The sequence below is a fragment of the Syngnathus floridae genome, chromosome 10 (genome assembly GCF_059516105.1).
Source record: "Syngnathus floridae isolate MCC-2025c chromosome 10, RoL_Sflo_1.0, whole genome shotgun sequence".
Classification (NCBI taxonomy): Eukaryota; Metazoa; Chordata; class Actinopteri; order Syngnathiformes; family Syngnathidae; genus Syngnathus; species Syngnathus floridae.
The window spans coordinates 9,002,781-9,024,289 of record NC_142422.1 but is presented as its reverse complement, the minus strand read 5'-3'; the positions used below and the strand labels follow the sequence as shown (position 1 = coordinate 9,024,289).

The window sequence follows — 21,509 nt, the reverse complement described above, 5'->3', positions numbered from 1 at the left end:
TCTGTCTCTGTCTCTGAACAGATCAGCGAACCACAAAAAGAGGTAAACAAAGCTAAATTAAACCGGGGAACTCCCTCGGTAGAGCAAAACAAATTAGCGCAAACAAATTACACAGAGTCAACACACAAACAGTCGAGCATCTGTGACTCTTTGAACTACTGGAGCTGGTGGATAACATCTACAGTGCTACTACTATACAGTACATATTTACCAATACAGCGTAAAAATATTTATTTTTCTGACTTTTGTGCCGTTGTATTCCCACTTTATGGGGATGGTTTGGGCACCACCTTTTACTGTTACTGCCAGACTTTATGAAGAGGAATAAAAGAAGGAAAAAATGAAATGACCACTGATGCATGAATGAGAGGGGCCTGGCTCACCTTCGAGAGAGAGAGAGAGAGAGAGAGAGAGAGAGAGAGAGAGAGATTAAACATGGGGTCAAAATGTCAGCCATATATTATTATTCTGTTGTATTTTTCTTTTTTTTCCCAGTGTTTGTCTTTCAGCTCAGTCAGACACCTCCCTTGGCCCCTTGGGTCCTTTTGGCCCCTCTGGCTGTGGCTTTGGCCTGTCCATCTGCCTCCCACTATGCAAGTCTGGTGGGAAGGGGTCCGTGGAAGACCCCTGCACCCTTTTCAAACCCCATCCCCATGCAACGCCCTCACCAGCCCGGGGGCCAGCTGCTTGCTTGCCAGAATGTGCACATCGCTGCCAGGTGCGCCCCGGGACTCGCAGGAGGAACACCACAACACACACTCACAATACCAACACATATGCTCAATAAGCCTCTTTACAAATGGAGGCCCTACAACACACATGGTCGTACAATTTGGGCCAAATACAAGACGCACACACACACATATAGACACACAGACATCCACACACACACACACCCACACACACATACGCACGCACACACATACGCACGCACACACACACACACACACACACAAACACACGGGGCTGAGACATTGGCCAATGATTTAATTTACAGGCTCAGGTGTTTCTCCACAGTCCTTCATAATGGCCTGAGCTTAGAGGGGTGAGACACCAACAGGTGGCGCTGTTTTCTTAACTAATTGCAGCTTTAAGCTTCCAGATTACTTTGGCTGGCCTATTCAATTTTGAAAAGAGTTTGTGTGTATGTGTGCCTGCATGCATGAGGGCTGGGCCAAGGCAAAAGCAAACGAAGCACCTGCTTGAAGCCATCTGACCACTAGGGGGACCAAAAGCAATTAACACTCAACAGAGCTTGCTGAGCTTCGAGCAGTGTGTTATATTATTTTTAATATTATCTTTGAAGTAGTATTGAAGCGGAACTGTGCAACTAAACGTTAAATATTGGCATTAAGGTAGTTAATTTGGAATTATTTTCACCAAACGTTTTGCACATTTTCCTTCTGTTGTTTGTGAATGAACAATATCAGAAAAAGAGGTTTTTCGGCAAAAAGGGAGTGCGTGTCAGCTGTGTGTGTGTGTGTGTCCAACAATTCTAATGTTGTCATGTTTTGTGCATTTATATCGTATTTACAATAACCAGGTACAATTGCGACCACTTGCACATTATTATAATACCCATTATCCATTCAGCCATCCATTTTATCCATCTATAGACCAGACATGAAAATGACCAAGTTGCATATACTGTATTAAAGAGCCAGTACTTGCCAAAATCTCTCCTTTCCCTGAAATAGCAATGAGTTTCCTTTTTGGCACAAGGCCTCAAAAGTGTCTGAATATTGTGATGAGGTTATATTTAATCGGAAAAAGATGACCTCACTATAGAGCTGTCATTTTGTGTCGACCCCCTTTCTTACACTGCAGCTCATATCCAGCCACACTTTTCACCCTCACCTTCGTCATGATCTTATCTAGTAGTTGCTTATGCCAAAATACCCCAATTGTTATGCTCTAAAAAACAATAATTATATATTCCAAACAAGACTGTGGGAGCAATATAGCAGCTTTCTTCTGATTTACCCCATTCTTTTTTTCCTCCCTTAATCTCCCCCTCCTCTGTTTCATAAGAGCCAAGGGAGGTGGAAAAAGGAGTTTGGGGCGGTGGTGTGCTGGCAAAGCCTTTTTAAACTCTCCGGCATTATGGGGGATTATTTTGTGCAGAGATCCTGGCTTATGTGTCTGTTTTTTTTTCACTCCCTCTTTCTCCTCTTGCTTGTGGCAGACATGCTCGGTAAACAGGTTGTGTCACACTTGATTGCATTTGAGAAATTAAAAAGCAGCAGTGACAATAGGCCAGTGCTGGTGGATGAGGGCCCTAGCGGGGTGGGGGTAGCAGTGGGGGGACACTGACACCATAAGACCCAAGTCTTTGGGGACCCCTGCTACGCTGTGTGACAGAAGCAGCCCTTGCTGCCACAACAATACGAGGGCTCGTCCTTCAGAGAGCACTCCTCCCGTGCACTTACCAAGTCTATCTGCAGCAGGCCATCTGCTCGCCTTCTCTCTTTCTTCTCATTCCTCTTCTGTTTGAATTGGGCTCAAACATTCAAGTGTTTACCAGCACAAACACTAGTTGTAGGTGTTTGACTGTTTTCAAGACATATTCCCCCTTGTGATTCACAAATAGTGTGTATACATAAGGAGCAATATTACTGCGCTTCTACATATTCAGTGCAAAAGTAATTTACAGGTAGTCAGTTCCAATAGAAGAACATTTTGGTTTTTGAATGCTGTGATAACTTTTGCTTCATGCTCCAAGGGTAAAGCTCCTGCAGTAAGGGGTTTGTCCTATAGGAGACAGTGTTATACTATAAAACATGGACAACACGTGGTTCTTAATAGACAAAGTTGTGTAAATGTTTTGAACGGGGTCATGACTTTGCCTTAAAAGGACTAGGTTAGAATCAAGCTTTAAGTGTGTTATAATATTATTACAGAAAATGGTATTAAGGGCACAATTGGTACATGAAAAGCAGTATATTGTATATACAACGAGTGGCTGACATCTGACATGATGTCACGGCTGTTCGAAATCCGACGTTCCGTGATCTTTTTCCCTTAAGATTATACAACCTCAGACACCTTTAATATTAGCACTCTCACAGTATAACTCTTATCGAGCACGTTTGTGTAATCTTGTTAGTTTGATTTTCATTATATGTGTTGTCATGAGAGTGACAGCCAGTTGCAACACTTCACAGGAACAAGCCAATTGTGTTTGTCAACACACTCTGTGCTCTCCCTGCAATAGTCAGCCATGTTTAATTTGATACGTCTCACTCGGCTAAATTTAATCTGGAGTTTTGCAACATATTTGCTTGCAGTTATTTGATTTTGACAGGAGTGAAGCTGACACAAGTTCCGTGGCGTCCCATCCGAACGCTGCGCCTCCGTCGGGGGAGCAACTTACACTGGCCTGTCTCCAGCGTGGAGGCCTCCCTAATATATAATCTGTTGATTTACTGTCACCTCAAGGAGCACAGTCAACCCGAGGAGACGCCGCCGAAATTCATTAATCTAATTAGATGTGTCATATTGCCCGAATGAGAAGGTGTTATAGCTTTGCTGCAGGATAAGTGCAAAGTAAGACTGGGTCCCACAAGGATAGCATGCAGCCGCCGTGTGCTAACGCTACTGTGCTTCATTACACTCTTAATTACCTATTGTTTCTAACCAGTTGGTGGCTTTTTAATGAGAATCTACAGGCAGTTAAATGTAATCTAAATTTTCTAATCTACTGGTCCATTACCAAAGAGTCAAAATGTTATTGGTTTTGTGAGTAATCAGACTTTTAAATGGTGCTGATATCATTCCCGGAGGGCAGGACTGGGCTTCCACTGTGTAATTGAATTCAGATTTCTTCTCCTTCTTCCCTTTCTTCTTTCTTCTCTTTGCAGAAGGCTGAGAGGAAGATTTTTCGGTTGCGGATGATCACTCGGGTCGAGGAGCATGTCTTTGGTTCTGGTTGGATCACACGTTTTTTTCCCCTACAGGCATAGGTCACAATGGTAACCCCTTCAAGAAAGAGTGTGGAATATGCACATACAGACAGCGTGCGTGCGTGTGCGTGTGTCCGCGTGTGTGTGTGCATGTGTGTGTTTGTGGCCTCGCCTGTCCGGTGTTCTGCTGTGCTGTCACCTGCAGCCAGATAAGCCAAAGGATTTATCACCTAGTGAATTGCCTTTGAGTGCTGGATAAAATGGTTCCAATGCATCCTCAGACGAAAATGCTGCGAGGTTAATGAGAGCCAAATTCGCAGAGGGCTAAATCTATTAGGTTTTCATGGATCGAATCAATCAACATGCACTGCACAGGGGGGATTTGTCGTTTTGAAGCATTGCCTGTTTGAATTCCAAAACACAATCTTCTACACGAAATGATTCACTTTGATTTTGATGGCTTCTTCATCAAGAAGTTGACAGCTATGAACTAATTTCCGTTACGATTATGTTCTATACACTTATTAGCCCCAGCTTTCTTTGGTAGTTGAAGAACATTCTACTTCTACATCTAGAGAAAGCAAATTTTTTATGCTTGTTTGAAAAGAAAACAACGTTGCTTTCCACTTATTAATCACAGCAGTGTTTGCAATCTTTATGCACATTTTTACACTGCAGTTTAATGAAATTGTTTCAACATTATGTTGAGTTTTGACTCACAAATCACATACTGATATTACGTTGCCTGTTATTGTGGTTTACAGCTAGCAGTGGAGAGGGCTAGCACTGCCTCATAATATTCATCTTGGTGAAATAAAAGTATCATTTAGGGCCCCACCATGTCAATGCTGCACTAATTCCTTTTCACCTCTTCCTGATAAGACTCAAGCCGTTAACTAACTGAGATGTGAGATTAGTTTAATTTTCTTCTGTAACTCCAAACAAGAAGACATAAACGTGTATCATCCAATTTATCCCGCACCCCGCCCCCGTTAAAAAAATTAAAGAAATTTCTTTACTTTCCAAGATTCAGCTGGAACTCGCTTGAAACATTCTGTTTGGATGTCACTCAAAAGTATTTTCTTTCTTGGGTAGGCTTATGACTGAAGAGTGGGCTTGTTATGTTCTAAATTTCTGGAACTTGCTGTCTTTCTTCCATAGTGTTTTATTTGGCACAGTGTACAGTACACTACCAGTGAATTGGCATAACTTTTATCTCCGTCAGGATCAGGAGCAAAGCAAGCTAAGAAAACAGATACATCTTTCTTGATGCTTTTTGTCCAGTGTAGTGAAATCTATGTCCCCCAACTGATGAACAGCATTGTTCAAACAGTTTTTGCACTGTGTAAGTCATCACATAACTGGAGTAGCCAAAGAAAAACAAATGCACTTCCTCAAGCCCATTTACTATTATTCATCAGCGCTGAAAAGCGAATACAGGACAATTCAAACCTTCATCAGAAGATTGAGGCCTGATGAGACATATTTGTTCAAAATCAGAATGTATGTTCTCTATCAGACAGTGTGCAGTTATTCTCTTTGTTCGCATGATCCCCAGGGTGCCTTAGAAGTCGTGGGGTCGATGTCTCCTCTGTTTGCTTCTGAACTTGGGAGCATTCTATTTAATTAGGCAGCTAATCAGCCACTAAACACACAAGAAAATGAGACAATCTGAATTTGTTTACTTCCCTCACCACACACTTTCAAACACATTATATATATTTGCATGTATAGCAGGTTGGGGGAAAAAAATCATTTATCCGGGAGAAAGATCAAGGTCATGGCTCTTCCTCATACCTGATTCTGTGAAAGCAATTAATGTGTTGGCTGGTGAAGTTCAGTTGGAGGACACGGGCAGCAAAACAATAGCACATGACAGCTGCTCTCTGCTATCTCTGGCTGCGCTTTCTTCCAGCATTAATTATATTTGCAGATTCTGTCATTAACACTGAAATGGTGGAGAAGTTTGCAATTGTTCATATTTGTTATCACAAGTCAGATGCCATGTGAGTGAGCCCACATGATGAATGTAATCAGTCAACATGACGATCATTTATATTTCAGTGAAGCCTATAGTTTGCCTTTCATAACTCATGAAAATGAACTTTTTAGTGTTATTGATCATAAACCATATGGTTTACAAATCTTGTCAATCACAGAGTAATAATAATAATAATAATAATAATAATAATAATAATAATATTAATGATGATAAAAATAAAAATAAAAATTAAAATTAAAATTAGAATAATGATGATGGGAAAAATGGGCAATGTATGGTTAATGCTTTTACAATTAATCAACAACTGCACTTCTCAAATCTAAATCAGTACCAAGATTGACTGGTGAGAGGGGGCATGTGGTGCCACAGAGCAGCCACCCTACAAGGGGTAAGAAATAGCACTCGTGGTAATAGTTGTCAGCTATAGTACCTTAGTATAAATACAGAACTGTATTCTCCTAACTCCTCATGTGCTGGAAGAGATGCACGTCCTCAGACATACTCGCAATAACCAGCCTCGCATCGCCATCCACTAAACAACAAAGTTGAGCAGAGACTTTTGATTGCTGGGACACAGCAGAAGGACATCAACACATTGATTCATTGCCGCCTGACTGAAATAGAAAGAAAAAAGAAAAGAGAGCGTGTGTGTGTCTGAATGTGAATGTGCATTATCTCCACGCGTGTGTCCGTAGGCCAACAATTTGCAATAGAGTGTGCTCGACCATGTGCATATATATGTGTAGCACAGTGGACCAGAACAGAGTGTTGTCAGAGGTGGAACGCTGCTGCTCGCTGATGCCTGCATTGAGAAGCTGCCAGACGCCCTGCCTGTCAATCAGCATATAGGCCCACTAGTTCCAATCTCACTTTGTTAGTGCCAATTGATCATTGAAATAAATGATTAGAGGCAGAATATCAAGGATCTAAGAATACTACATCCATATGAAGATCACAGGAAAGTCACAGGTATCAACATTTTCCCCAAGTTGCATGGTGTGTATTGTACAATTGATCAATGGAGGGGAAAAAATGAAAAAGCATCTGACTGAATAATAATCAAATGTTGTTACTGATTGTCACGTCCCTTTTTACATATGAATTATATGAATGCATGATTTTGGTCATTAACAACAAATATGCTACATCAAACTCTGTTTATTAATTATGTCACGATGAGAAAGTAGAAAGAATAATATTTGGATGATAAGACATTCATGTCCTTCATCAATTTCAGTTTGATGTTTCACAAAATAAAATACTTTTTTCCTCATCACACTAATTCATTTTTGGGAGCTTATTCAATTATTATTGGTTATGTACCTTGTAGAATACTGTACGATATGATATACTGAAACGTCAAAACACAGTTGAGTCGGTCAATTTCCTTTTCAGGTTATCCAATCAGACGCAGTCCTATAAGGAACACCTTTCTGCACGGTCGCTGTTTCCATCCAATCCCCAATCGAAAAAGAGAGAAAAAAAACTAGCATGGACACAAAAGCCATGTTTGGTGAGGTTTATTATTCACTTCTTTTATTGAAAGGGAATAGTCACACTAGCAAAATCCTTCTAACCTTGTCTGCAAGCTGAATTATCGCGGTATTTGCGAGTAAACAAAAACATGAAAATACTGTGACGAACTCATGCCGGTTTATTATCCTTCACGGACTTTATTATGTATATTTTTTATCTATGTAATCAACCGTGAAAATAACGATCGCCATGTAAAATTTGTGCAATTGTTATTTTTGTTTGTCGCTCTTTCTAACGGAAGTTGTGTGTTGTCATTTTAATTGTAGCGGCTACTTGCTAGCTCATCAGAGAAACTAGATAGCAGCTCATTCTTAAGCGACGCACTTCTTGTTGCTGATTAGCAGAAACAGAAAATATGATCTGATCAACAATATAGTCATCTTGTGTCAAATTGTAAGTAGTTTCTCATCAGACAATCACGACCCAACCCATATGATTTAATCAACACGTTCACATTGATAAGGAAGAAACTCCGCCCCTGCCAAACGACAGCGGAACGGGTTGCCTAGGAACAATCAAAGAGAATATAACGTCACCTATGACGAATAGCATCTCTGCCATGTGTGCTTTTCCGTACATTTCTCGGCGCACGTTAGTGAAAGAAAAGTTTAGTCAGTGCCTGATTGAGATACAACGCCAACATGGATTTTGTTGAAGGTAGCATTGGCATCTACAGACCCCTTATGGTATGTATATTCGCGTGTATATTTGAAACTGTGAGTAAAGTGCTAATATGAGTATTTTCTCGTTTCCTTTATAGAAGTTTTTTGACACTCCTGCATATAAACAATCAATGCAGACTTGCTGGAATGCTGTCTCTTATAATCTACAAGTAAGACCCAGCTATCAAGTTTGCACTAAAAAACAAAAGCAAGAGCATGAGCAGAAAAATAATGTCTTGTTTTTTTTGTTTAGATCGGAGTCTTGGCAGAACTTTTTAGGCTCCAGCAGAATAACCTGATCCCATCTGAGGTAACTGCTGACGCAATGGCTGACCTGCTGTTGGAGGAGACAAATAATTCACTTCGAGTCAAGTTAGTATAAACTCCTCTGCTACATGGCACTTACTACTCACGCTAGCATGATTATGTTGTAGAAGAGGGAATATGCATGATTCTGATATTCTGTCACCGTGTATTTGCAGGCTTTGGGAGTTTGATGTGGAAGATTGCTTTGAGGCTGAGTCCAAACTGGTAAGAAAAGTCTCCCAACATTTTGCATTCAGTTGTCTGCTGCACATGCTTTAGTTTTTTTGTCAGTAAACATGTACAGAAACCATCAAAAGAATAACGTAAAGATGCTTTATCCTAGAGTCATAGTTAAGTCAAAAGAGATTTAGCACATCATGAATACAAAATAAATTATGACCTGTCCAAGAACAAAGTGCAGTTTTCAAAAATATACCCCCATTAATTGCAGTACTTATGTATATCTTGTGCACGAAAATTCTAGTGAGAAGTTGATGTTGACACATTTTGTCTTATGATCAGGTTTCTTTGGAAGGTTCGATAATTTCTGATGTTCTTCAATGCAGTGGGGGATAGAGTCTGTTCTGTTTGGCTTGGTTTAAGAATGCTGATTTTTCAAACTTGTACAAATCCTAAACATTTTGTCGGAGCCTCTCATTGCATCTTGTTCGTGTGTCAGGTTTTTGAAGTGAACAGCAGCATGAAGATGAGAGACATTGATTTTGAAGCCAGGAGGCTCCTTGATGCTCCTGAGATGATCCCTCCCTACTTAAAGTGAGTCTCCCTTGATCAGCTCAAGTAGATGCAGTATTCATCAAACATGTGTATTAATGTTTGCTTTTATGATTCTCCAGACATAATAGGATCCTCCGCAAAGCTCAACAGTTTGCTGAGAGCTTGAAGCAGCAGAAGACCACTTGTGCTGATCTACTCAGTTCACGTGAGATGGTGATAAAGGTTCTTCCAAAAGTCCTGCAGAGCTTTTGGTTGCCTCCTCCAAGCACCCCCTTTACCATGCCATCCAGATATCTTAGCAAAATGGCCGTCGGAGTGACGCAGGCTGTGTTGGACCGTGTCTCCCCGACACTGTCCTCTGTCCAAATCCAATTCTCCTACTCCATAAGAGACAATTTGGTCCTGTCAATCCAGGAAAAAGTGAGACAGGCTTTCAGTGTGCACGAACTGGTGGAGAGCATTCACAGCTTTCAACCAGAGTTCTTAAAGACCATTACAGATGTTTCAGTTGAAGAAATCAGTGCACGCTCTGATCTTTTTGTGTCCCTCACATCGTCACCATCTCCAGATCTGTCCTCAGAGACAGCTTCACTCCCAGATGATGACAACCCGAGTGAGGAGCCAACCACAGAAATTGACTCAATCGTCAGCGAAGAAGCTATTGATTTACAATTGTCTCAATTACCTCCTTCAAGCAAAGAAGAGGGAATCAGCCAGTATGTGAAAATGAGCATACTCAGTAACATTTCAAACTGGGTGAAAACAATATTTGTCAGAGAGCACAAACTAAGATCATAGACTTCTGACATTTACATTCGTAATTGGTGCATTTGCCTTTGGAACCCAACTCCCCGAAGTGGGTTATTGCGAGTCATTCAAATAAGTTGATGCATGGCGATGTCAGTGCAACAGTTCCCGCATTGGCAGTGTTCTTGGGTGTTAATCTTCATAGTCCACTTATGGCTGGTGGACTTCAGCCTACCTCAGGAGTTAATTCTCAGGTCCACGGCAAACTCTCATCTTTCAGTCAAAAGACAGTGAGCTGGGGAAAAATGTGAAAAGTCTTAAATGGTCTTAAAAAGTCTTCAGTCTTAAATGGTGAAAGTGTAAATGGAGCGTTCCTCCCATCCAAATTGCCAAAGAAAGTCACTTGCAGTGAGAGATTTTATACCACATGCCTTTTCTGCTTCAAATATGCAATCTACAGTATAATACAAAACTCATTGCAATTTACAGTGTGATTTTTTTAAATGTATTTTTAGACTACAGTATTTGTACACTATTTGATGTTGATAAACTTTTTACTGCAATGTAGTGTGTGATTTTTTTAAAAATGTTTTTCTAGACTACATTATCTGTACACTATTTGATGTTGATAAACTTGTTTTACTTTTTCAAATCTACTTGCTGTTCATTTCACTTGCTTTAAGACACATAAATTCTTTTTATTCTAACCATTACTAACGATAACAAAGTGGCTCTTACCTATCACATTCATTTATAGCTATCTTGTTTGAATATGGATTTTAATGTTTGCAAGGAATTAAACTAATGCACAAGAAAAACTACTACTCCCATAATGCTTTTCTTTAACCGACCGGATGTTGATCTTTCATTTTTCGAACTCAGCTGTCATCGATATTATGTTGCTTCCTGCCGTTGTGGGTGATACTTTCGTATCGTTTCTTATTTTTAAACAATGTGAATATAACGAGACATGTTTGATTTCCCATTATAATATTTCTTTCGAATAGCTAACTGTTTTGTAGTGCAATACGAATAATTTTCTCCCCTATCCTTATGCGATATATTTTAATATGTGGATCTGCGTATCAAATATGTAATTTATCGACTATCAGTGAATTCTACACATTTTCCATGGCACCGTGAAGGTTGCCGTTATAACGAGCGCTTGGTGTGTTTGCAGTGTCCTACGTTATGGAAGGCATCACAAGGTAATGTCCCCGGAATGCAGCACTAGCGGTTGATGTATTTTGACTTGAGAAAGGAAATATAATTACCCCAATGAATGTATACATCCATCTAAATTCAACAGTACTTTTCTCATGTGTGTTCCCTTCTCTCTGGTTGTTGATTAACTGCCCATGTTTTGAAAGGTGAGCTAACAACAATGTAGGCTAGCTAGCTAACACAAAAACTAACATCAGCTGTTTTAACACAACTTGGCACTTAGAAGCGAGCACTCCCAATGCTTGTTGCTTCGCATACAATAGGCATGTGGTGCCCAAACACTTTTATCATGTCTGTGTGATAACTGTGATACATTACAGGTTATTTTACATTGTATATGGCGATAAACGACTTTGCATTGTGCTCACGTTGCATGCCAAAAATTATACCAAACTACTGCAAGCATTATTGCCATTATTGCATTTTCATTGCTTGTAAGATCGTCTACGTTTGGTATTTGGTAACAAACACCCGTTTCGTAATGTAACACAATCATCAGAATGCGATTTAGGGAGTACTTTTGTATAATTGTACTTTAGGGTATTTAACAATTTACGGTTTTTCTATATTGGACAACTATTGATTGTACCACTATGTGTCACCAAGTGTATTGATTTAGAAATGTGCATTAAATTGATACAGGCAGGAAATATGTTTGTCTCTAACCTACCGGTCATGCATGCAGCCAGGCAAAACAGGATTTAGAAATGTGCATTACATTGATCCAGGCAGGAAATATTCTGTATCAGGACTTCTCACTCATAAATGTTTGTCTCTAACCTACAGGTCATGCATGCAGCCAGGCCCTAACCTGCACTATTTTTTTTTTTTTTTTTTTTTTACAAATCACCCTAGAGCAATTGTGCTTCTAGTAGGTGCAGGCTCTTCCTTCGTCTAGTCCTCATTCTTCCCCACTGCCTCCAACAGCCTAGAGTTCCCTATGTTAACTCTGTTGAGCATGTTTTACTATATCTGTCTGCGGCGACGCTCCAGGAGTGGGACTCGTGGTGAGGCTCTGACCAGTCGACGAGCAGTGGAGTCTGGCCAACGGGCGATATTGCCTGTCAGTGTGGAGGTGGAGCAGTACACCAAGGAGGTTTTGGACTTCAGCTCTCATTACGGCAGTGAGAATAGCATGTCCTACACTATGTGGAACCTGGCTGGTGTGCCTAATGTCTACCCCAGCTCTGGGGACTTTACACAGACTGCGGTGTTCAGAACTTATGGAACTTGGTGGGAACAATGTGCCAGCGCTCCACCACGTTTCCGTCGCACCCCCAAAGGTTTCTACAGCCAGGATTATATTGAACTGGGCTTTGAAGAGCCTGTTTACCCTACAGCTGTTGAGGTTCTTGAGACTTATTACCCTGGGGCTATTGTCCAGATTCTGGCCTGCTCACATAACCCCTTTTCCCAAAATCAACCCACGGATGTCAGGTGAGGCAACCATCTGATTTTGGAAAATATGAGCGGACGCAATTTGAATTTGTAATTGTGTTATAAATATTACCTGTTGACATGCTTACATTCTGTATGCTCTGTTTACGAGAATTCAGGGTTGTAAACGGTCGCAAAGACAGTCGTCTCCAGATATCTGGCAGCAGTTTTAACGTTGATCATTTCTCCCGTCTAATGTCTCTCATGCAGGTGGGAGGTGTTGTGGGCGGGGGAGCCCACCAAGGTGCTGGCACCCCAGGCTCGCCAGTTTTCACCTACAATCAAGCACATCAGTTTCCCCACCAACCTGCTACGCCTGGAGGTCAACAGCTCCCTTCTGGATTACTATACTGAGCTGGATGCCGTAATCCTACGTGGCGTGAAAGAAAGGCCTATGCTCGCGCTCTACAAAATGCCTGTCATCGACATGATTGACCTGAGTGACAGTGAGGAGGATCTTTCTGATCTGGGAGGTCCATTCAGACAGGGTCCGGATTGCAGGACAGGCAATGGCTACTTTGACAAACTACCCTATGAGGTGAATGATGATGAACTGATAAAGGAAGGGTTTCTATTTTATCTATTTGAAACTAAATCCTGACTTTTATGGTTACTAACACTTTGACAACTCTATTGAAAATGCTCGTTTGTAGTGGATGAGAGGTTTCATTGAACATACAGTATCTACATAAAGGGACTGACACAACGACGCATCGACAAAATAAACACAAGTCAATTATTGTATTATTTTCCTGCCTTAGCTTTGGGCTAAGATAGAAGGCTTAGGTATTATCACATCCTGTAACTCTGACATCCCTCCATGAAGTCTTTTTTTCCCCATAACAAAGGTTGCCCGATGTCTTTTCAAGGACAAAAGGTCCTTTTTTTTTTTTTTTTTTTTAAATATAGCTCCGTGTGTTTTTAGAGGATACATATATTTTTCAGAATAAGTTGTCTTTCAAGTTCCTTATTTAAAGTATGATTTTTTGTCATGTTCAACTATGACTTTAACAGCATATGTTTATGACTTTGTTTTGGGAAAGTACAACAGTTCTACTAAGATGACAACATTTTATCCTGACAAAAAAAATTCTTGTCAAAATTCCTATTTCATATTTTTCAGAATAAGCTGTCTTTGAAGTTCCCTAGCTAAAATATGACCTTTTTTCTTGTTCAACTATAACTTTAATATCATACTTTTATGACTTTGTTTTGAGAAAGTAGAACAGTTCTACTAAGAAGATGACATTTTATCCTGACAAAAAAAAATTCTTGTCAAGATTCAGAATTTATTTCCCTTTCAGGCAAACAGAACTCACCTTGGCGTTATACTTATGAGGTGGTACTTGGGGGGTTTATTTCCCCTGTAAGGGGTTCCTGTTCCCAAAGACTTTGAGACTACCTCTCGTATAAATCATTGAGGAAAGCCCAATTAAAGTCAATCAGCACTTTTTGTTGTGGCATTTTTTTCCTTTTGACATTAATCCAAAATTACCATTGTGTGCTCATCTTTGCTCAATATTTGTTGTTTGTGTTTTGTTTGCTTCTCAATATTTTTCCAATTCTTTTTCCTCTTCTCTGACCCCCCCTCCACCCCCTCCATAGCTCATTCAACTGATACTCAGCCACCTGACCTTGCCAGACCTGTGCCGTCTGGCTCAAAGTTGTAAGATGCTGCACCAGCACTGTTGTGACCCGCTGCAGTACACCCAGCTGAGTTTGCAGCCCTACTGGGCCAGGCTGAGTGACACCTCCTTGGGATACCTGCAGAGCCGCTGCACACGCCTCCAGAGGCTCAACCTTTCTTGGACTGGCAACCGCGGCGCTCTCACCCTTAATAGCTTCAGCAGGTCAGATTGTCAGCATGAGTTCTCAAGAAAATGGCCTTGAACTGCAAAAGTTTAGAAAGAAAGCATACGAGTTGAGCTTCCTTTTAAATTGGATCATGCTTTCAATACAGTATGTGTGTTACTTGTTAAATGTGATTCGAGTTAAGCAGTTGGCAAAATTGCAGCTATGCTTTGTGTCATCTCTTGTTTTTTTTCCCCCTGCCTCCCCCACCCATACAGTTTCATGAAGGTCTGTGGGCTCAGTCTGGTGCGTCTGGAGCTGTCTTGCTGCCACTTCCTGAATGAGGCCTGTTTGGAGGTTCTTGCCCAGGCTTGTCCAGGGCTGCAAGAGCTAAACCTGGCCTCCTGTGACCGGCTTCACCCACAGGCCTTCACACACATTTCTAAACTTACACGCCTCCGCAGACTGGTGCTTTATCGTACCAAGATTGAGGTAAGTGAGGTCGGAACGCATCCACACATTCCCTACACAAAGTGCCCTTGTTCATATGCAATTACTTCACGACCAGGCAAGACAGCTTTTTGTTATACAGTACATATTTTGTTTTTTTAACATGGGACCCTGAATTCGATCTGCCACATTCTATCAAGAAAACTACGTCTTTAATTTGAGTTTTTGTTTTTCCAACCTTACACAAAAATGGAAAATGCACAATTTTTCATGATTGTCTTTAGACTCCGATCAAAAATACTTATAAATGGATTGTTTAGTGCACAGGTCTGCTTCCATTCTTCTGAACTCATATAGATGTGAGCTATTTCATTTGAAGTTAGCTTCCACCTAGCATCTGTTTTTCGGAGTTCAAAATGTTTTTGTCAGAGGCACAAATAAAATGTTCCCAATAGCAGTTACATAATTTATTTCAAAAATGCAACACAGTTGTTTTTTTTAACATACAAGTTAAAAAAAAAAGGAGAAATACGGCATGTACTCTTATTTTCACTATTGATGTCAAAAGATTTTTTGTTGTTATTTCTGCCGTAGAGGCTGAGTGACATGTCACTTAAACAACAACATCCTTTATTTCTGCCATTGTGGTATGTATGATATGTGAGGAACTTTATATCTCCATTGTGGCATGGCCTCACAAGTCAGTACACTATGGTGGTAAAAACAGACCGAGCAGAGGAAAAGGTTAAACTGGTTGTCACACAGCAAAAGCCAAAGAGGATCTAATGCAACCACAATAATACTTCAAATATGTTTTTTCTTGATAGAATGTGGCAGATCAAGCTTTTGATGGATCATCAAAGCTAACGTAGCTTTACTAACAGTCGCTGTTGAACTTCTAAACACAAGGAATTAGCTGTTTGTATACAACTCAGGCATGTTTTTTTTTTTTTTTACAATGACACCACACATACACAGTCTTAATGTTTTGAAATGTGTGTTTATTTAATGTGGGCACATGTCACAGAGTAGGTTGATTGATTTTAAGCAGTCAGTTAACACTGATCACAGACAGACTCGATGATATCCTCCAGTGTTCATGTTTGGGTTATGTGAAAGATAAAAGTTGTGACTCTGGTGTCAGATTTTAGTGGTTCTATTTCTTTGTCATGTTTTTATACCGAAGCCTTGTATACACGAGGTGTCAGATTTTAGTGGTTCTATTTCTTTGTCATGTTTTTATACCGAAGCCTTGTATACACGAGTGGAGTTTCTGCAATGGATGGATGGAGCCGCGCATGCAGTTTCCTGCTGGTTGTTTACAGCGAGACAGACAGAATGAGCAGTGTGTTTGTTGTCAGGCTGTCATGATCTTGTCACTCAATACATAAATGTCTCGCTCACCGAAGAGAAGATGCCAGAGGCACCGTTGAGCTTGTCTACGTAGTACACACACTATTTCACTGTTCATAAATGTGTCAGCATAAGAACGCTAAGAAAGCTATCCTCACATACAGTTGCTGCACTCTTGCTTGACAGTATTCAACCATATTTTATCATCAATGTGCATTTTCATCTAAAGTATCTCTGTGTTTATTTTTAATGTTTTGAATGTCTATTAACAAGTTCATGTGCATGAAATTTGTGGGAGCATAATGAGTTTCAAACCAGGATTGTAAGTTATTGTATTTGTATTGTGTTGTCTGGAGGGGTTCTTGAAATAGAACTATGTTCTGGTTGTGCACAGTTTATATATATATATATATATATATATATATATATATATATATATATATATATATATATATATATATATATATATATATATATATATTTTACATTTCTCTCCCTCCTTGTTGTCTCTGTAGCAAACAGCTATTCTTAGCATTCTGACTTTCTGCATCGAGTTGAAACACCTGAACCTCGGGAGCTGTATCAGGGTGAGAATAAACACAACAAGCACCAATATAGATTAAAATAAGCCTTTATTAGTTGTGAAATGGGAAACTTTTCTAATATTGTGACAGGAAGCACCACTTCCATAACATGATACATTAACAGATGTTTGATTGAAGGGCCGGTTATCGCAATGCTCCATTTAGATGGAAAGACAGACAGACAATTTGATAGCCAAAACAGATGGACAGACAGACTAGAATACATTTTTGTTAAATTATATTAACCCTGTCGCCTCTTGACCAATCCCAGGTGCACCTTTATTCTTGGCCAAACTCCACAGGGATGGCCTCCAACCTCCCGGTGACCCTGGATAGGAGAAATGGGATTGTGAGGAGATGGGTAGATGAAAGGATTTTGTTGTGGAGGGGGAAACAAAATTGTTGATCTCATTTATACTTTTCAGTAAACACATACAAAATATTTAACTTTAGATACACAAGGTGGACTGGTCCTTACATTTTTGCAAAAGCAGGTAAAAATATGACCTGTATCAGAATCAATGTATTTTATGCCATTTTGGTAAAGAATAATGCTTAATGTGTATATGTTTGTGTAAGTATGCATTGCATTGTGGTCCGCAGTAGTCTGGTTTTAATTATGAAACTTTATATTTTTTTACTTTTTCCATCGGTTGTGCAAAGCAAATTCACGCCCTAAAAATTTTCAACATTTTCAAAATGAAAATTAGCCAACAGAAAAAAAAAGACAGGATATCAAATGGTATTTGTTTGAAATATCTGGCATGTTAAATATTGTTAATGTGTTTTGTTACAATGATATTGTGAGGGGAAAAAAAGCTCTCTGGGTCATTTTTGACCCACATATGTATCTAAAAGGTTAAAAACAAACGTGGATGAAATTTAAATATTTAGATCAAGAAACAAAAGCTAAAATACCATCATTTAATTTAATTATTTAAATGAAAATGGCACTCAAGTTTTAATGGCCCACAGATTGTGACTTTTTTTTTTTTTTTAAATAATTCATTTGGATTCATTGAAATTCATTTGGATTCAATTGTGGGTTCTGGCTGGACCAGTCTAATGTTCTTCTGGAGAAGTGAGAGCCCTCTCCATGTTCAGTTTGCTGTCTGGTGTTTTGCTGCCACCAGCATGCTTTGTGGTATATGGTGTACTTTTGGTGGGTCTAGTGTTCTCTTTGTGGGGGAATACGCTTTTTGGAATTATGACAAATAGGTTTGGCATTTCTCTCATTAACATATGAGGCATCATTTTAGGTCTTCTTTAAAAAACTAAAATTTCCTCTCTCTTGAAGATGATTCTTTTGTCTCAAGTCCCGAGTCGCTGTCCAGACGTATGACTTTGTCATCACATTTAGTGCCCAGATTTACTTGCCAAATATTCCTGTAGTTCTTTTATCGATGCTGCTGGCATATTGGCAGCCTCACTCACCAGTTTTATTTTCATTTCAGTTTGTCAGTTTCAAAGTTATGCCTAGTTCTTATTATTTTGTTCATAGTTGAATGTACCCTGAATCAAAGTGTTTCTGTACAGATCGAAGACTATGATGTTGTGGCCAGTATGCTGGCTGCTCGATGCCACTCACTTTGTTCCTTGGACCTGTGGCGCTGCAGAAACCTGACAGATCGTGGCCTCAATGAGCTTGTCTCTGGCTGCAGGTAAGTGAAATTCATCGCTGACTCCTAGCAACACTTCAAAGCTGACCTGGCTTGAGATGGGCTGTGATATTTGGAGTGCTATCAGTTGCACCACTGTTTCTTGTTTGATCTGTGACTTCTCAGAATGTTAGAGGAACTGGACTTGGGCTGGAGTCCCACACTGCAGAGCAGCACTGGATGTTTCCAGCACCTTGCCCGGAGTTTACCACGTTTACGCAAACTCTTCCTCACCGCCAATCGTACAGTCCGTGACTCGGACATCGAGGAGTTGGCCTCCTGCTGCCCATTGCTACAACATCTAGACATACTGGGTAAAATGATTTTCTTCATATATTACCGAAGAAGCATTGCGCATGACATGGCATGCGACACGGTCACACAAATCATTCATCAAACATGCTGTGATGACTCAACAGCAGCAGGTTATGTCCTGCCCCTTGAGCATGTCTGTTCTATCAAGATAATCTAAGATCACAACTTTATTGTCTTGGTATCCACATTGTGACTTGTCAGGTACACGGCTTGTGAGTGCTGCCTCATTGAAGAAACTCCTCCAGTCGTGTCCACAGCTGCGTCTCCTGGATGTTTCCTTCTGCTCCCAGATAGACACAAGGCTAGCCCAAGAGCTATCCAGCCTCTTCCCCAGTGTAGCAATCAAGAGAAGTTTCACACATTGACCGCAGCGTGGTCTCATTTCTCATTGTATTGAGGAAGCCGGAGGAGGCAAAGTGATGCACTGCAGAAGATGGAGAGACGCTTCAGTATCACAAGATCTTCTATTAGCGGTCAGTAAATAAGGCAGTCCAACTAGGGCTGACGGTCTTTGGATTGGTATGGAACAGAAACAACCACAAACTCCTATCCAGAGGGCTATAAAATGTGAAACTCAATTATCTTTGGACACAGTGAAGCAACTGCATTTCTTGATTGTGAAACACCACTTGTGAAAAGGCCAACAACAAATGGCTATATGCCTTTGAGTTAGAAAATGATGGTCACTCGAACATCACTCGAGGCAAATAAGAAAAAAAATTACAAATAAATGTCAAACTCGTTCTTTGTTACAAAATGCTTTGAAGCAGCAGCAGGACTTCATGGTGGCCTCCAGCTTGTTCTATGAAGAATTAACAGGGCTTTGGTCAGTGCCTTCTCAAATTGACCATTATTATCTTTTGCAAACATCGTTGACCCATCAGTTCTGATGGTACCATCGAGCCACTTTGTTTTAGTTATCAGTAATGATCTATGCTATTGCAGTGGATATAAAAAGACTCAGGGATGTCCAAATTCCAACTTTTGGTGATGTGAATAAATGTGATGTTCTCCACGTTTAATGCGTCATATAACCCGTACAACTCAATTGAAAACCAAACTCAAAACCTTTAGGACATATAGTTGCACCTGGACTCTATCAGCGTAGCACAACTTGATGTGGAAATATTTGTCCACTCCCCCAAAAAACACTCCAAACCCATCAGATTGCAAGGGTATCTCATACTCAGCCCTCTTCAGATCACCCCTGCAGATGTCCAATCAGTTTAAGGCCTGGACACGTGCTACGCCACTCCTGAATCTTAATCTCTCTCTAGTGAAGCCATTCTTTAGTTGATTTGGATGTGTGGAAGATCAAGTTCCTCTTCATCTTTAGTTTCATAACATAAGATGGAAAGTTTTGTGCTAAAACTGACTTCTATTTGGAAATGTTCATAATTCCTGTCCATAATTCTTGACTAAATCTCTAGTTCCAGATGAAGAAAAATACCCCAAAGATTATGATGCCAACACCACACGTGAGTAGTTTTTGATGATTAGCAGTTTTTTTTATTTTGCCCAACATACCTTTTGCAATTCTAGTCGACTATAGATTCATTGATCTATTGCACTTTTTAAAAAAAAAAAAAATGAATATGACAAGTTTGAATGTGATTGAGCAATTCTGAACAAAACCACATGCCACAAAAGTGAAAGTAAACTTGTGCAACCACATTATTTTAGTAGTTAATTTTCACTTCCCTTCTGTAAAATATTTTTGGTTCGAATTGAGTTTAAAGGTTAGGTCACATTCATGGTGGAGGAAATTTTGGAATGATAAATCCTTTTAACATCACAAAACAACACTTTTTATATCCATTGTATATATATGTACTCATTAATTTTAAATGTGAATGCTGTGGAAAGAATGCCATATTTGAAAAAGGACTTCATTCAGTTGAAATGCAACGTCAGGCATCATTATCCAGCAGTGTTGCTGTGAATGTAGTCATTTAAACATTTCAGTTTAAAAATACTGAAAAGTAGTACAATGATATCCAATCAACACAAACTCAATTTATCTTTTTTTTTTTTTTTCCAAATCACAGACTTGCATGAAGGAAAACAATTCGGTTATGTTAAGAAATTTTACATTTTCATACAATTTTATTTTGAATGAAACAAATTTAACAAATAATGTTCCAAATCTAAATATTTTTACCCGCACATGTTATTGTAGGTTTACTTAAGCTATTCTCATCCCCCCCCCCTTGTTGTACTTTGTTCTGATCTGCCACTCACTGCTGTCTGACATTTAGTTGCCTAGCAACCAAAGAGAAGTTCGTCTTAACGAAAGACATTTCTGTCATACGGTTTTGACCACTATTAGTTGTACATTTTGGGGGTTGATGTTGTTTTTGTACCAAGTTTGCTACCAATCAGCACAGCAAATATAACTCAAGCATACTACCAATGACTATATTGATAAATTAGCTTTATTTAAAGCTGTGATGTATCAGGTTTTTTTTAATTTTTTTTTGAAAATGGTGCGATTCCATTCCTATTAACCCAGTGTGACATATTGATTATACTCATAATGTATATAATTTCCAGCAACTCAACTTTGGGGGATTGTTGTTCTACCTCATAACAACCACCCACAGCCACATCATATGTAATCTCACACATTTTGTTGGCAACCTCTCATTATTTAGTTAAAGTTTGAGCACTGTCTAACCACTGACTGATTTAAATGTGTTCAGTATTTGAACCCAGTTTTTGTTCGTGTGAAAATTGTACCGCTGTGGTGATGACACTGGGGACTTTCCAATAATCAAGAGTCAAATAAAAGCCACATGGATGACTGA

At 39.7% G+C, this 21,509-nt stretch overlaps 2 protein-coding genes across 6 annotated transcripts; both read left to right on the top strand.

Annotated features, from left to right (window-relative positions):
* Positions 1–7,313: 7,313 nt before the first annotated feature.
* On the top strand, positions 7,314–10,453 carry LOC148392268 (uncharacterized). Of its 2 annotated transcripts, XM_088387115.1 has the most exons (6): positions 7,314–8,126; positions 8,201–8,272; positions 8,356–8,474; positions 8,585–8,633; positions 9,088–9,182; positions 9,263–10,453. In XM_088387115.1, the coding sequence occupies exons 1-6, from the start codon at positions 8,082–8,084 to the stop codon at positions 9,939–9,941; spliced, it is 1,059 nt and encodes a 352-aa protein (XP_088243241.1). In that variant the 5' UTR covers positions 7,314–8,081; the 3' UTR covers positions 9,942–10,453. The 2 variants fall into 2 exon arrangements, with proteins under 2 accessions (XP_088243241.1, XP_088243242.1); XM_088387116.1 differs by lacking the exon at positions 8,201–8,272.
* Positions 10,454–10,752: 299 nt separating this feature from the next.
* Positions 10,753–21,509, top strand: fbxl4 (F-box and leucine-rich repeat protein 4). Of its 4 annotated transcripts, none has more exons than XM_088387730.1 (9): positions 10,753–11,098; positions 11,901–12,551; positions 12,762–13,089; positions 14,157–14,401; positions 14,621–14,834; positions 16,661–16,732; positions 18,266–18,390; positions 18,514–18,701; positions 18,904–21,509. In XM_088387730.1, exons 2-9 carry the CDS (start codon positions 12,055–12,057, stop codon positions 19,065–19,067), a joined length of 1,833 nt encoding a protein of 610 aa, XP_088243856.1. In that variant the 5' UTR covers positions 10,753–11,098; positions 11,901–12,054; the 3' UTR covers positions 19,068–21,509. The 4 variants fall into 4 exon arrangements, with proteins under 4 accessions (XP_088243856.1, XP_088243858.1, XP_088243859.1 ...); XM_088387731.1 differs by lacking the exon at positions 10,753–11,098 and adding an exon at positions 11,105–11,260; XM_088387732.1 differs by lacking the exon at positions 16,661–16,732.